The following is a 16004-nucleotide window of genomic DNA, read 5'->3' on the forward strand; positions in this document are numbered from 1 at the left end:
TTTTTTTTTTCCTTTTTTCTTTTATAAAAGAGCGCCCCCAAGGGGACAAAAATAAAGTTACATGAGCTAAAATCAAAGCGCTCTCCATTTTATGTCCATATTAAATGTGTTCCTCCTGCTGGCAGAAAACTTAGCGACGACATGAATGAGAGGGAAACTGTTATTATTACAGGTAACAAGTATTTATTGTGCGTATATACAAACTCCGTGAACCAGTTCCGTTTTAAAATATAATGTATACATTGTTTTAAGGGTTTGGGCCGTTCAGACAGTTCCTAGTAAACCCCAGCTGGAAAGCAGCGCAGGTAATGTTTGGAAACACATTTCGGTTGTGTCAGTGGCTATAGTTGTTTTTTATCATTTAAAAATAAAAATTACAGGAGCTACAGTTGGTCGGGCTGGGAGAGAGGATCGATGTTTACATCAAGGAGATACCAGTGAGTTACGATGCAACCCGTCAGATAATTTCGGAACTTTGGCAAACTCTTAAACCAAAGGTAAATATTAAAGTTTCGTGACAGAAGTAGTAGCCTAGAACGTCTGTTTGCTATAGTATAAGGTGAGCCTGATATATAGATATGCTACATTAAAAAATAAATAAAAGAAAATTATTATAAATAAACTTAAGAAATAAATGAAATTAAGGAAACTTCATTAACTTGGTTAAATTAAAGATAAACATACTAATAATAACTACTAAAACCTTACAAATTTTTCCTCGTGTTTTGAGGACAACCATAAAATAATGAAAGGTATTAGAAAAACATATAGTATATATAACCCTGTGTGTAATTTAATTGTGGCTACAGTTTTTGTTTGTTTATGTTGCAAGATGAGTTATGTTTTTGTGCTGCATGTCCTTAGTTTGCTGTTCATCTGGGCGTTGCCAGAAGTTCCAGCGTTATTGTGGAGCAAACTGGGAAGAACAGCGGATACAGAGACAGAGATGTATGCGGGTTTTGCCCTGAGAGTAACTTCTGCATCGAAGGTGGGCCAGAAAAACTGGACTCTGTTGTCAACATGAGAGCTGTGTCGAAATGCTTCAAACGAGCAGGAATGGATGTGATATATTCAAGAGATGCTGGCAGGTGAGCATTTATTTTCTGTATTGTTCACACATGAATGGGAGATAATGCTGTTTTTTTGGTTGTTTTTTTACAGATACCTGTGTGATTTTGCATATTACTGTTCACTATATCACAGTCAGCGGAGAGCAGCCTTCATTCACATACCCTCATCTGGCAGCCTTGCATCACCTGACACACTGGTACCCATTCTGCAGGCCCTCATTCTCACAATGCTCCAGCATTTGGAGGACACTAAACAGCACGAAGAGCAGCACCCCCCACTAAGGCAGATTCTCATCTAGCAGATGTTTAATACCACAAAGCAGACACTATGCCACTGCTATGAAAAATAAATTGCAACATGCAAGAAAAAACAGATGAAGCAATCTCTTGTTCTCATTTATTTATTTTAAAAATTCAGAAAAAAAGTAAAATACAAGAAATTTTCAGATACACGTTTAGAGACGGCATGTCAAAAATACACCATCTCAGTTATAGGTGTGAAAAAACTTTGAGGCCTCAGATACAGAGCTTTAAAGAAGACAGTCTAGTGAAATTATTTTGATTTTTTTTTCTCCCCCCCCCCATCAAGTTATGAACACGTAGATTCTGCGAAAGCATTATAAGATAATAGTAGTAGACAAAGGCCCCTTAGAAGGTGTAGGAATGCAAATCATAAAAACAGACATGATAAACCTCAAACCTATTATTGCTGGGAGATGCACGGACGCATCCCCCATAAACCTGACATTTGCATGTAGAACATTCTTAAAAGAAATAAGTGATGAAGATGTCTAAATGGAGTGTAGTTATTGTATATTTATGCTGGAAGTCTAAGGTAATGCAAAAAAAAGCAACTAGTGTTGAAACTGTAAACTATCAACTTTTTCTAATTGTGTTGTTTACTTATCATGACTACCCGTAATCTATGCAACCTGTCATTATATCTCCATGTGTTTATTGACACTGCTGTATTTTTGACAGGTTTGTGATCTAAAAGTAACTAGTAGTTCACCTCACAGCAGATCAATGTCTCCTCTCAGAACTGGAAAGCTGAAATATGTCAGGATACATGTAAACTGGAGTTTTCAGGTCAGTGGTGATTTCTGTACCAATGTGATATTCAGCAGCTATCAAACAGTTTTTAACAAAAAAAAATTGCACCTTTCTTTTTTTTTATTTTATTCTGTTCTTTTTTAAACCTTAAGTCAAACACAAATATGATTCAGAAGTACCTCGACTGAACACCCAAAGTTCAAATTTTGAGTTATCTGGTTCCCTACTCAACTTTCCATTTTTATTGCTTAAGGATATTTACTTGAATGCAAATTTTTACTGTCAGTCTGCCAACCCTTGCACTGATGCAATGTTAACTGCTCAGAGCTTTTTCTAAAAAAAAAATAAAATAAATTACAGCTGAGATTTTATAAGAGACTTAGAGATAAATCCCAGCACCTCATGCACTTAACATTTTTGGTGAAGATATGAGTTCTGCCAAGGTGACTGAACCGACATTGCAGCTATGAGTAGCAGAACAACCAGAGATCACTTCTGCATGACCCAAAACACTTCTGTGGATGGACAGTAAAATTGTCCTTGTTTTATTCACAGCACGTATCCATGCAAAACTGAATGTAAAATGAAATTCTATTTGTTTTCTTGGAATAAATTAAAGTTGTAGAATGGGGTGTTGGCTGCAAGTAAACAGCATATACTTTTTTTTAAATTTCCCTTCTTAAATATTTTCCATATTATTATTATTTTTTTTTAGATTTCTCTATAAATGCATTTTATACTAAAAAAAAAGAAGATTGTGTTTTGAGGGTCTGAGGTTGAGATAAGTTGGGAGGCAGTGGAGATGGACTGTTTGATGCCAAGCTCTGCCCTCCTATCTTGCCATCAGCTGTTCTGCATTAGCTGCTTAATACAGTGTAATGATGTATTTCTGTCGTTTTACATAAAATCATGTGACACTGCTGCGTTGAAATCTGCAGTTAACACTCAGCAATACAGTTTCTTTTTCTAATCTTCAGGCTGCAAACTCGTTTTGTAAAAACAAATATTCATGGGCAGAGCTTGCAACACTTCCATCCCATTTCCCGTCCTAGCCCACTTTATTATGAGGTTTATCTTGATCCTTGTGGGTTTTATGTCCAGGTAACATTTCTGTTCAAACTGATGAGAGGGATATGGATTTGTTTTGTGTACGCACATATATATTTAAACAGAGTGAGGTAGATATATGCCTGAAGGGAAAAAAATGGTTTTCAGTCCCCCAGTCATGACACCAAGGACAATGCATTAAAAAAAAAAACAAAAAGAAAAACAACTTTATATTGAATCTTGGGGCATTTATACAGTGATTTATACTGATATCACAAAAAGAAAATAAAGAATAAATAAATAAGTAAACACTGCTACAGGGAAAAAAAGTTGAAGGAAAAAAAATCACCAGGCCACATGAGGAGAAATACTTCTAAACACGTTCACTATTCAGCCATTTTAAGACCTTTTACATTTATGACATTGAAACTTGTTCCCTTCCCTGGACTGTAACCCATCCTGTATTTGGTTTTCAGAGGTGATGATTATGAAGACAATCAGTTTGAAAATCTCACTTTGAAGAAGTGAGATTTGTAGAGGAGTATTTAGCTCAAGATGGAGGGGGTGAAAAGTAGTTTCTATAAATGCTTAAAAGATAGTTGGCATAATTAAGGCAAACAAGACAACCCAATTAGCCCTAAGTATTGGAAGAGAGGCATGCAATAGATGGGCTAAAAAGCAGATCTGGTGTAAAGAAATCATCTTGTATAATGAAACTAATCCTGACTTTGATAGGAGGCACTGGGAGAGACAGGTACAGCTTGCTGTAGACATCAGCTAGGGAGGCAGAGGGAAGGAAAGAGGGCACTATTCCACTTAATAAAACATGAAAGGATGGGAGAAAAAGGTGAGACAAATACAGGATGATATGAGAATGTGTGGAGAAAGCAAAGCCTTTACTTTGACCTGAGATTGAGTCGCACCTAGAGGGCAACGCTAGGCGCAGTGCTAAACAACAAAGTACAAAAAAGGGTGCAGAAAGTACACGCTCACACATTGAGCTAAGGTGTCCATTTCAAACAACAATAATAATAATAATAATAATTATAAAGACATCCACAGAACAAAAACAGATGGAAACATTTAATGAAAGTAAAAGATGATGAGCAAAATGTAGTGTTACTAAAAACCTTAGGGGGAAACTTTTATTCTTTCAAACTGGGCTAAAGAATATTAGAGATGGAGTGTTGTGGAAGTTATTAAATACCAAACCTGAAGGATATATATATATATATATATATATATATATATATATATAATGTCTATACAGTACCAGTCAAAAGTGTGGACACCCTTTCCAAAATGGGTAGATGTATCCTACCTTTTGACTGGATACTATATATATATATATATATATATATATATATATATATATATATATATATATATATATATATATGGCGTGTGTGTGTCCAAAAAAGAAACAGAATGAAATAGCAGCTTTGTTTTATACAGACATAGAGGCTAACATTTTTAACCGTAAAAAGGTTTTTAAAAAAAGTGACAAAAAACCAATGATGTGTATAAAAATGATCCTGCAGTCAAAAATACAACTGTAAGACCTTTTATATGTGTTTGAAAAACAATGACTACTCTAGAAGAGACCTCCTTTGACTTACAAGTTGTCTCTAGGCTACTAAAGTGTGATTTAACAGCTTTTTATTTTATCTCCTGTTTGTTGCGGTGTTTTTGGTTCCACTGAATATGTATCAGTGAACACTGTTCACCCCCCATACAACATACACACTCATAAAAATGTCTGAAAGAAAAACATGTATGTGTGAGACAAGGAGAGAGAGAGAGAGAGGGGGGGGGGGGGGGTGTATTGCCAGATTGTGATGTTCTGTGAGTAGCAGTGTGAGACTTGTGACATTTTTTTTTCTTTCTCTTTTTTACAAAACAAAACAACAACAACAACAAAAAAAACTAAAAAGATGGACCAAGGCTGTGATTCAGAGTTTTCTGACACAATGTCATGAAGGGGACACTTATGTCCACTATCGACTAATTATTTCTGATCTTAAAAAAAAAAAAAGATCCCATGTAACTTCAGTATATCAGCCCCTGATAAGGTTTAAATAGTTTAAGTAAAATCTACAACTATGTGTCTCTTTTTATATATAATGTACAGTATGTACACAGTACACAGACAACTTGTGGCTTACACCACAAACATGGATTTGTAAGGGTCACTTACATTTAACAAACATCTGTTTTTATAATTTATGTCAGAATCCAAGCTGATAATAAGAACTACTTTGAATTGGAAACCTGAAAACCTTTTGTTAGATTTCCAATCTAACATAAAGCATTCTTTAACAAGTTTGTGCTTCAGAGATGACTTTACTCCTTCCAAAATTTTAAGTTGCTTCCTCAAATAATTGATTCCACGCCATGTGCAGATATGGCATATTTTGGTAAAACCTGCAGTTGTGAAAGGACATGCCAGTTACTACGCAGTAAGTCTGAAACAACCAAATAATTTTGGTATGATTGCAGACTCATCACAACCCTGAATCACAGCCTTTAACAAAAAAAAAAAAAAAAAAAAAGGAAAACTTCATGAAATGAAGGAAAGAGCTTGATTTGGCAATAGTTTGGCAGATATAAAATAGGCCCTCTACCATTTTTGACCCACACCTGACAGCATCTGATAGAAATATTACTATTAAATGAAACATTGATCTTAGTACAAACTTTCTAACTGAGGCATCCTCACGCAACATGAGCCAGTTTGCTCATGGGAAGAAATTCATTTTGATGGAAAGTCATTATAGAAATAGAGCTATACCATATTGTAGAGAGAATGATGTGTTCGTATAAATACACACTCAAATATCCGTCACATCCTCTCTTAAATTTTCAGGAAAAGTGCTCTTCTGTTGGTTTTGCTGGCAGATATGCTAAAAAAAAGATCTTCTTAAAGTTCATGTGTAAGTCTGTATGTCAAGATTACATGCCTGTGTAGTTTTCCTTCTTGAAGGAATTGTTTGTAACAAAGATTGAAATACAGGCTGCACAGGGAGAAGTCCCCCAGTGTGTCTGAGCCACCAAACTCCAAATGCTTTAGCAGGTTTCTGTGCTGTTTTACAGTTTTTAGAGTTTGTGTTTGACCTTAAAGTTGAGGAGAGACCATCTACTGGCACACAGTAAAACAAAGTAATTTTCTTACCTCACTCATAACCTCTTTAAGAGACTGAGAGAGGCTTGAGTTACCCTGTGTGTGAGGAAAAGATGGGGATGGACTGATATCAGCAGGCCGATGACTGGGGCAGTGGTAGTGCCCGTTCATTCTTTCTGCCCCCATTCATGTGTGCATATGGCTGCATCTCATCAAAGTTAGGCCGTAGCACCACCACGGGCCCATTGGCTGAAATATGTCCTGAGTGCTTGTCCAAGGCTTGTCCTGGAGACGCCACAGCTGAGGCTACTTGGCCTGGGGTTGAGAGAGACACAGGTCCAAGTAGTGGAGTGCTGGGGCCTTGCATGGGGGATAGATGCTGGGTAGAAGGTGGCGACGTGCCTCCTGTGCACCCAGACGAGGGAAGAACAGCAGCAGATGGCTGCCTGGTGGATACGGGGTCCAGTGGGATGTTCTCCATGTTTTCCACTTCCATATCCAGCTCCTCTGTATCTGGCGGCTTGTTCTCCTCGCTGTAGAAGAAGCTCATTTCCCTGAAGTTAGGATCCAGTTCTTCTTTGATGCTGCTGATTATCTCCAGGAAGGACGGACGCATCTTAGGGTTATACTGCCAGCACATCCTCATCAGCTCAAACCTGAGTGAGAGGCACAAAATGGAAATGTTAAATTTACAGTACAACACTGGAACATGCATATATGTATACTCTACATGCATACACTTTTAAGATTTTAACTTTTGGGGATAACAACCTAAGTTGGAACCTCAAATTGAAATGAACTCTGAATTTTATGTGCATTCTCTTGATATAACCATTTTTAAAGTAAAGGGGATACTTCGCAACCAGATGGCACAGCAGGATGTTTTAATGTGTTAACATATGAAGTGGAGACATGCACATCTTTTCAGATTTCACAGTTTGAAGATGTTCTGTTTCCCACCAGCAGGTGGCAGAAGAAACTTAAGTTTATACCACTTTTTGTACTCCGACTCCATTTACTCCTTTATTAAAAGAGAACCATGTATAGATAGTACATTAATATTGCAAAGTAAACTGCAGTGTGTAAGCTCCACATGAATAAACTTAAGTTTAGTTATTCACTTTCCATTTAACGCTCACAGAAACAGGTGTGGATATAAAAAAAATATGCATGCCTGCTTTTATCATTTTAATTTTGATCATTTCATGCATGCTTGCTGGCAGGTTTATGAACATGTCTTCTTGCCCAATAAAATGTTGTTATTTAAATCCAGTGACAGTGTGAGGACAAATTAAATGCATGGACAGGTATCCCAACTTGCAAGACTGACAGTAAATTTTTTATTGCCACTTAAATCAATTTGAAATTTGGATGTTTTTGTACCGCATTACAACATATACAGTTAGATCAGTAATGTAGCAGGTACTCAGCAGAGCAATAAATCATATTTAAGGTTACTGTGCCAGGCCAGCAACCGAGCTTTGGGAATGTCAAAACAACATCATAAAAAAAGGAGAATTATTACAGTTTTGTGTGGTGCCGCGCCACACACCGCAACTTCAATTATATACAAACAAGCTAAGAATACTCCCTAAGGCTCCCTGACATAAACACCTCGGCCATCTCGGCTCTGTTATTGCTGTTCCCGTCCTTTCTTCCCTTTTTTTTGTTCCCCCTCTCTGTGTTTTTTTCACCATTCAGAACAACCTCTGCAGCTGGGTGCCAGCTTCTCTTCACACAGAGAGAATATTACTTGCCTGAGCACACGCTTCATATTGTAGAGCTGCGGGGGGCTGTTTATTGTTTCTTCCAGAATTTAAGGAAGTATCTGAAAGCTGATGTTCAGATGTCCAAAACCCACACAGCAGAGACCTCCCATGAAAAGTCCTGTAATGCTTGGAGCTCTGCCGACACACCGCAGTAACCTGTCTGCATAATCATGCCTGTTTAACACTACTCATCCACCATCTGTTGCTGTGCACGACGCTTGTTGATGCTAATTTAGAAAACTGTGCAGTAAATCTTGACTCCTTGTCAGTGTCCTGCCAATCACAGAGCACATGACACATGCTATTGCTATTAGGCTAAATTGACTTACATTCAACCTGTCAAGTTAGCTAGCTGTAAGAGGTTTTGGTGGTTCACTAGTTTTAGTTTCACTGTGTTAAAACAACCACACTCCACACTTGTTCTTCAGCTACAATGAAGGCACCTCCTTGATGTTAAATCTTCACCTTTGATGGAGAAACAAAGACGTCTTGATTCTGCTCCCTAATACTTTTCTGTTTTTTTTTTTTTTTTATGTTTAGCTCAATGTCTTTCCATACAACCCATATAATTTCCTTTTTATTTTTATTAGAGATCATTTTAAAGGTCATATAACATCAACACAATAATGGAGATTTTGAACCTTTACACATTTTCAGTGTTATTAGCAAAAATTGAGCAGTGATAGTGTTAAAATGGGGCTTATGAAAACTATTTGTACTGATCCAAACCCAGCCAAAATTTTACTGAAGAGATGTGCTAAAAAAAACTTCATTAAATCTGGAATAGACACAATTTTAGGCCAACTGTGAGTTCAGAGCAGTCCCCAAACCTGATCAGGAACTTTTGCAGTGCAACCGAAGGCAGTGCCCCTGTGTGGTGAAAACTTGATGTATATTATTGCTGCAAGTGATACAGCATATTCCACAGTGAGACATGATTAATATGATCACAGACTCTGCATTTATTCTCACCCAACCCTACAAAAGAGAATGTGCTTTTGTCTGTAGGAAACTCTAGTACGAAAACTGGGAAACCTGATCAATGACCCTCAGCTACCTGAGAAACTCAATACAAGGAGAAGACATTCAAAGCTGTCCAAATATGACTCATTCCTCTGTGTGTTATCCTGCCCACTTCCATGTCTTGTATCCTTTTATTCATTCTTTGTATAAATGTCTGGCTTCACTACACTTCAGCAGTCTTCTGGAAATCTCTAAAGCACAGGCGGCCATTGGGAGCAGCTTGACTCCCCTGTGCACTCCTCAAAGACCAGGAGGATAAACCCCCACTCCACCACCACCTCTGTAACACAATCCACACACTCCTGTAATCAGGACAAAACAGTCAGGCTGCTATAGAAACCAGAAGTTTGTGTCTGCACAACACTCGGCCCTATTTTTTGTTCTACTCGCGCTCTTTCTAAGGTGAGGTCAGCCATGAGGAGTGGGAGGGGAGAGTGCAGAATGTTTTCTTATTGAGGTCAGAGAAGGAGAGAAGAAATACTGTACATGTATTCTGCTCTATAAGCCAACAGCCAGGCTCTGCTCTCTTGTCTTCTTTTTAACAGTCATGGATATTACATTATTAATTATACATGAATTAAATAGTATTTTCATTGCTCCCATTCTCCTTGCAGTTGTTGAGACACCACTTCTGTCCTCATGCCTGTTCCCCTGGCAGGAATGAGGGGCATCCTTCACACACGGGTTGTAGCATCCCTTCTTTGGGCCGACGCTGACGGCTGAACAGGCTTCTCACTGCCAGCTGTCTGCTGAAGCCATGTCGTCAACGGACTACATTTAACCAGTGACGTCAATGTCAGCCCTCATTTAAGCTTTACCATGGCATACACACATGATATCTCTTTCACTTAAATCACTACTTAAAATAGGCACATGACAAAAAATTAACAGGCCAGAAGACAAGCAGGACAGTGGTAGAAGAGGATCAAATAATTGTGACATAAACCCTGAGGGCTTATGTAGAGTATATTAGACTAGAATTGATCAGATAGAAAAGGACTTACAGCATGTCAGGGCAGTTGTCAGGTTTGTCCAGGAGTCCTCCTTCCATCACAAAGCGCAGTACTTGTTCATTGGACATGCCCTGATAAGGCTGCTCTGCTAAGGTAGCGATCTCCCACAACACAACTCCAAATGACCTACAAAAAATAAATAAATAAATAATAAACTGTAGGAACTAAAGGATCATTTTAGTACTATTTTGAGTGCTGCAAAGAAGGAAAAATTATTAATATCAGCAAGCACATGGGGGGTTTTATCTGAGTGATTCTTCTTACAATACTGGTAACAAACAAAGGCATTTTTCAGCCTTTTGAGTGATTTTATGGTGTCTTTGGCATAGTATCTCACGTCTCTTTCAAGTTGGGACAGCTCATTCATATCCTGACAGATAATATTATTTGTGCTTCACATCACCAGAGACTGCAGTTCCTCACAGTTCAGCACACACACTTGTTTAATCAATTAGATAACATGTTTAGCTTTAGGATGATAGACAAAGATTTCTGTGAAGAATTTCTATTTTTTCCAAAGTTATACGCAGGTCGTGGGCACCATGTCTACACAAAGACATTATGTCTAAGCATTTAATAATTCATACGTCTTAAATATACGGTACACAGCATGTGGTTTTAACAAGATGCTTCAAGTACATGTTAATGTAAGCAGATAAATATATAATATATGAAGTAGTGATTCTTAGGACATGGATCTATAATAGAAGGAAGCTTGGAAGAATTATTTTTCGTACTGCAGAATAGTCCACATGAATGTTTGATCAATGCTCAACCACTCTGCATGTGCTCTTAGTGAATAACAGTAGCATTTTTAACATTCTCCAAACAGCTGCTACTTCCATTTTTGTCTGTCTTTGCTAGGTTTATGTTACTTTTTGTTTGCTGACATTGTGATAAGTCTAGATGAGTGCAATCTTGATACATGTCATAATAGTCATTACTATAGATATAAAACCTCATCTATCATCTTTTTTTTTTCTGCTTATACTTTTTTTTGTTCCATGTCCTGCATCGTGCATATTTCCAGCATCTAAAACAAAGCACCTCCCACAAATATGGACTTAATTCACAAGAAATGTATTCATGCGTGAAAGATGCAGGACTCATCTCCTACTTTAGCTTTACACTAATTTAATATTAAGGCATTAAAGACAAAATATGTTTACAATAACTAACACTAAAATATTTACTTATTTTAGCCTTATTTTCGGACAGTTCACTTAAAAGCAGCCTTATTACAACACTACATAAACAATGACAGTTTTGTGCTGCCAGACTTTTTATTTTCTGATTAACACACTCCAAGTCACCAATTTATGAAGCCCAAGAAGCGTTAGTCTCACACTAAATTACTGTGCAACATCAAAGAGGAGGATATAGTGCACAAGATGTGAAGGTAGATTTGTGCTGGCACTGCAACCTCTCATTTGTGAACATCTGGAGCAGTTTAAACCCACTCTTAGGAACTAACCCATGGGACACTAAGTTGGGAAACAAACTCCAGGGGAGGTAGTAAACAGTTGGACTAGCTACAGTTGAAAAATAAAAAAAAAACAAAAAAAAAAACATAGTAGCAGGAATTTCCAAAGAACCAACAGTGACAGCTAATATTGTTTTGGAAATAGCTGTCATTGTACGAAATTCATGTTGAAACTATTGAGTGAGAATCTTGTAAATAATACTGGCTGTGAGGTGATCTGCAGGTTTTTACAGTTGTGACCCCACAGCATGAGCTGTTTTAAAGTATCTTCACACACAAAGACAAAATATGCAGCTAGTTCGAACCTCCTGGACTGAAGCAGGTTCATACTTGTATAATGCAGCTTTATGTATGTGTGAGAGTCGTGCATTCTCATACCAGACATCAGACATTGTAGTGAACACGCCATCTTTTAGTGACTCCGGAGACATCCAGCGAACAGGCAGCAGGCCCTTCCCTCCTTTTCGGTAGTAATCCGTCTCATAAATATCTCTGGTCATGCCAAAATCTGAAGAAGAAATGAAAACAGAGGTTGGGAAAACCACTAAATATCACTCAGTCTGTGTGGGAGAGGAAGCTTCAGAGAGCTCTGTCTATCTACATTAAGACCCCACTGCCTCAGGCACTCTCTAAAATCCAAACAGTTATTTTCACAGTCAGCAGAGCAGGTTCAGCATTAAGCAACCTTGGAGAGGCTGAAAACATCACATTAACTCAACCTACCTCCAATCTTCACAGTGAAGTCCTCTGCTACCATGCAGTTCCTGGCAGCCAGGTCTCTATGGACAAATTTGTTGGCATTTAAGTAAGCCATACCATCAGCAATCTCCCCCGCCATCTGGATCATCTTTTTGAGAGGGGGTAGGACCTGACTGGTGGTGTTCTGTGGCACAGCAAGAGGAGATGATGAAAAGATAAAAATCATGACCAATAACAACCATTCTTTCTATACTGTTTGTCTGTTTGTCTGCTTTTACACAGAGTTGGGATACTATGTACAAAAGAACTAAACAACCACAACTGTTGCAAAGAATTTGTGGATTTCATCCTCTACAGTAGTTCAGAGAATATGTAGAAGACTCTTCAGGCAAGAGCCAAGGCTAAATTAATTAATTTTTTCTGATATCTTCACAGAACTGCACAAAAAAACTGACATTTTATTAAGATTGCTGATTGGGCTCAGAAACAGTCCTGAAAGTTACTGAGTAAATTTAGTTGTATAACATGCAGTGAATCAGAAAATTGTCCTGTTATTTTATTAATCAGATTTTTAAGCTTTTTCTTTAAATCACTGACACTGATTCCTCCAGGATGAACAGAGGAACACTACTGTGCAGTTCTGTCACATATATGATTTTGAGTAGAAGTGTTATTTCATTATTGTTTATCATGTTCAACAGCAATAAAAATAAGAAAATACTAGATGTGTAAAATATCAGGTTTTAAAAGATTACAGCTGTTATTCCCATTTTTATTCAACAAATTGCCGCCAAATTTGTTTGCAACCAGTGCTGCATTTGATACAGAGCCAAGCTATCTGTGCATAAATCTGTGAGGAAAAAACTGCTGCTTACTTCTTTGCGCAGAGAGCGCAGGTGGCTCTTGAGATCTCCACGAGTCATCAGCTCCATAATCACCAAAGTTGGTTGTCCCTGAGAGACCACGCCCAGCAGCCGCACCTACATTTAAAAGATAAACAGTTAAAATCAGCTGCAACAATCAAAAACTTTTCCAAGTCCAGATGATTACATCTAAGGAGGTTTAGTTCACAGAAGGAAAGACAGAATTTCCCCAAAACAGTTTTTATAATTTTTTTTTTTAACAACCAGAGTTGATAGAAAGGTTGTAAAAGCAACTTTCTAAAGGGGAGCACATTTAATGAGGCTGTAATCACACTGATGTGAGAATGTACAGATCTCCAAAAGATCCCCAGGTTGTCGTTGACTACAAAAACAATCACAATGGCCCTGCAGGTTCTCTATATCTAAACCGACTTAAGTAGAAAATAATGATATCTGCAAGCTCCATATTACTGGATTCAATTTTTTTAAGTGTTTATTCTTCGCCTTTGCTAATGATCTGTGTTCTCTCATTCAGATTGTTGATAGTAACGTTAGAGCGCATTCATCTTACCACATGATGACAGTTAAACTCTTTCATGACAGACGCCTCGTTCAAAAACTCAATCCGCTCCCTCAAGCTAGCCGACTCGTTGACCGTCTTGATGGCCACTCGTGTCTCTGGTTCGTCCTTGATGACACCCTTGGCGATGCCTTCATACACCATGCCGAAGGAGCCCTGACCCAGTTCCCTGTGCATGGTGATCTTCTCTCTGGCCACCTCCCACTCATCCGGAGTATACACTACCCCAACAAAAGAGACAGCAGGTCATCACAGTGTGTTTAAACAAACAAACAAATGCAGTGGAAAATGGAGAAAATATGACAATCTTACTCTCAGCGGCACTGATGTACTCTGGGTTGACAGATGCATAAAGGACTCCATTCCCAAGTCTGTTGCTGTTCCTGTACACACAAACCCATCTTAGTGAGCCGACAGGCAGCTCTAATTCTGGATACAATATTCAGTCCTCAATGTGAAGTTTACCCTTTCCCATAGGGAAATGTTAATGAAAAGTCCTATTAACTCTAATTAACATCTCACTGATCATTAAGCTTCGTAAGCATAGCAACTTAATCAAGAAAATGGAAGCTGTGTTCCCAGAAACACTTGCCTCTTTTTGTTAATGAAGAAGAAAATGGTGGTGAGGCTGGCGATAAAAAGCGTCACAATGATGGGAATTATGATGATCAAGTAGATTGTAACACCGTCATCTCCTGTCAGAAGAAATGAAAAAAAAGAAAAAGTCAGCAATGAGTCATGTACTGAAGTTAACATTAAGTTTCTCAGTGCATTATTTAATTAAGTAGATGTGTGCTGTTACGTTTCGGGGGTGGCACGTAGAAGGAGATGCTCTCCGTCCAGGAGCCGTTTCCTGCCAGAGACGTTGCGCGTACACGAGCAGAGTAGTTTCCTGAGCTAAGGTTGGTCAGGCGAGCTCCCTTGTCTTCACGGTACTGATGTCGTGACACACACCTGTGTTTCTCAGGCTGAGGGGAAAGAAATAAACAGTGACTACTGCTTAAAGATAACACTGGCTAGGGGAAATGCACATTGTGCAACTAATCTAGTGATCACACAATTTACACAAGTTTGCTGAGGAGTATAAATAAAACACAAACTCTTCATTGCACAAAAATAAAAGAAGTCTCATGTTCAGGAGTTGGGGATTTGAAGCAATATTTTCATATGGATGGCTTTTAGATTTAGCAATAATGGAGAAGAAGTAGATGTTAAACATTATCAGCTAAATATCTAACATATACTAAAAATGATTATGACTAGTTGTGGATAAACTTTTTTTTCTTTGTACATACTGTATATAAAATATAAATATATTTAAGTATGTTTCAAGGAGACCTATAATTCCACTATTACTGACTCACCTCACTTCCCAGGCGATACTTGATCTCATACATCAGGATAAGTCCATTGGGCATGACAGGCTCCTGCCAGTGCAGCACCACACTCCCATCAACCTTATCACTCCTCTCAAAGACAACCTTTCCAAGGATATCATCTGCTTTGGCTGGAAATAAACACATTGCAATAAAAAAAAAGGGTGCTATAGTGTAATGGACCAGATTTCTGTGATATGTTGCATTTAGGTTATTGTGTTCCTCACCTGCAGGTTTGGTCCTGGCAAAGACAAAAGCTCCCGCGCTGCAGTGGCCCACCTCCTCATTGCAGGCATGGATGTCAATACTGTAGACAGTGAATGGCCGCAGACTGGGGATCTCAAAGTATTCTGCAAAACTCTTATCCTCCACAAATGGGTACTCTATGACAGGGGGAATGCCATCTGTACTGTTGTCTCCAGACCCAAGAGAGGTATTCCCCTGATCACCTTCTAGGAACAGAGTGTTGTTTGCAACACCAAAAATGTCTCTGCGCCGACGGTCTGGAGGTCTGAAACACAGAGAGGCAGTCGAATTAAAACATCTGTGAAAGTTGTTTTAAGTACAGTAAGCACTATTAGCAAGGTAAAAGACAGAAGGAAACACTGTACGTCCTGAAATTTATGTTTTTGCAGGTAACTGTAGGTTTATAAAACATTTAGTTCAAAACTGAAATATCTTGCTGGGGCAGGTGCAGTGAGCAGATACTTTGTGTGTTTTTCTTTATTTTCTTATGTGTGCCTGTGTGTATGCAAGTCTTGTGTCCAGATGCTGTAAAGCACTCCCAGCGGTACTGTATGTAAGAATGAGGTCAGAATCATTGCAAAGTGGACAGACTGAGTAAGGCGACTCAAAAAAAAAAAAAAAAAAAAAAACATTTCCATACTTAAGATGAAAAAACAAATTA

General features: G+C 38.2%; 2 protein-coding genes across 4 annotated transcripts in view; one reads left to right on the forward strand and one right to left on the reverse strand.

The window, feature by feature from the left end:
* The first annotated feature begins 72 nt into the window (after positions 1 to 72).
* pgpep1l (pyroglutamyl-peptidase I like) lies at positions 73 to 2494 on the forward strand. Of its 3 annotated transcripts, XM_041998207.1 has the most exons (5): positions 73 to 172; positions 253 to 305; positions 381 to 497; positions 865 to 1088; positions 1162 to 2494. In XM_041998207.1, the coding sequence occupies exons 1-5, from the start codon at positions 142 to 144 to the stop codon at positions 1367 to 1369; spliced, it is 633 nt and encodes a 210-aa protein (XP_041854141.1). In that variant the 5' UTR covers positions 73 to 141; the 3' UTR covers positions 1370 to 2494. The 3 variants fall into 3 exon arrangements, with proteins under 3 accessions (XP_041854141.1, XP_041854143.1, XP_041854142.1); XM_041998209.1 differs by lacking the exon at positions 253 to 305 and having other exon boundaries at positions 381 to 482; positions 863 to 1088; XM_041998208.1 differs by lacking the exon at positions 253 to 305 and having other exon boundaries at positions 108 to 172.
* Positions 2495 to 4551: 2057 nt separating this feature from the next.
* The window catches only part of igf1ra (insulin-like growth factor 1a receptor), a 77467-nt gene continuing 66014 nt past the window's right edge, over positions 4552 to 16004 (reverse strand). The window contains exons 11-21 of the mRNA XM_041997752.1: positions 15325 to 15608; positions 15086 to 15228; positions 14524 to 14689; positions 14314 to 14416; positions 14034 to 14104; positions 13713 to 13942; positions 13154 to 13258; positions 12303 to 12462; positions 11958 to 12087; positions 10088 to 10222; positions 4552 to 6947 (exon numbers count right to left, since the gene is read on the reverse strand). Coding sequence (XP_041853686.1) covers positions 6422 to 6947; positions 10088 to 10222; positions 11958 to 12087; positions 12303 to 12462; positions 13154 to 13258; positions 13713 to 13942; positions 14034 to 14104; positions 14314 to 14416; positions 14524 to 14689; positions 15086 to 15228; positions 15325 to 15608 — 2053 coding nt within the window. The 3' untranslated portion in view covers positions 4552 to 6421. The remainder of the gene's footprint in view (positions 6948 to 10087; positions 10223 to 11957; positions 12088 to 12302; positions 12463 to 13153; positions 13259 to 13712; positions 13943 to 14033; positions 14105 to 14313; positions 14417 to 14523; positions 14690 to 15085; positions 15229 to 15324; positions 15609 to 16004) is intronic.

This window comes from Melanotaenia boesemani, chromosome 10, assembly GCF_017639745.1.
Source record: "Melanotaenia boesemani isolate fMelBoe1 chromosome 10, fMelBoe1.pri, whole genome shotgun sequence".
Taxonomy (NCBI): Eukaryota; Metazoa; Chordata; class Actinopteri; order Atheriniformes; family Melanotaeniidae; genus Melanotaenia; species Melanotaenia boesemani.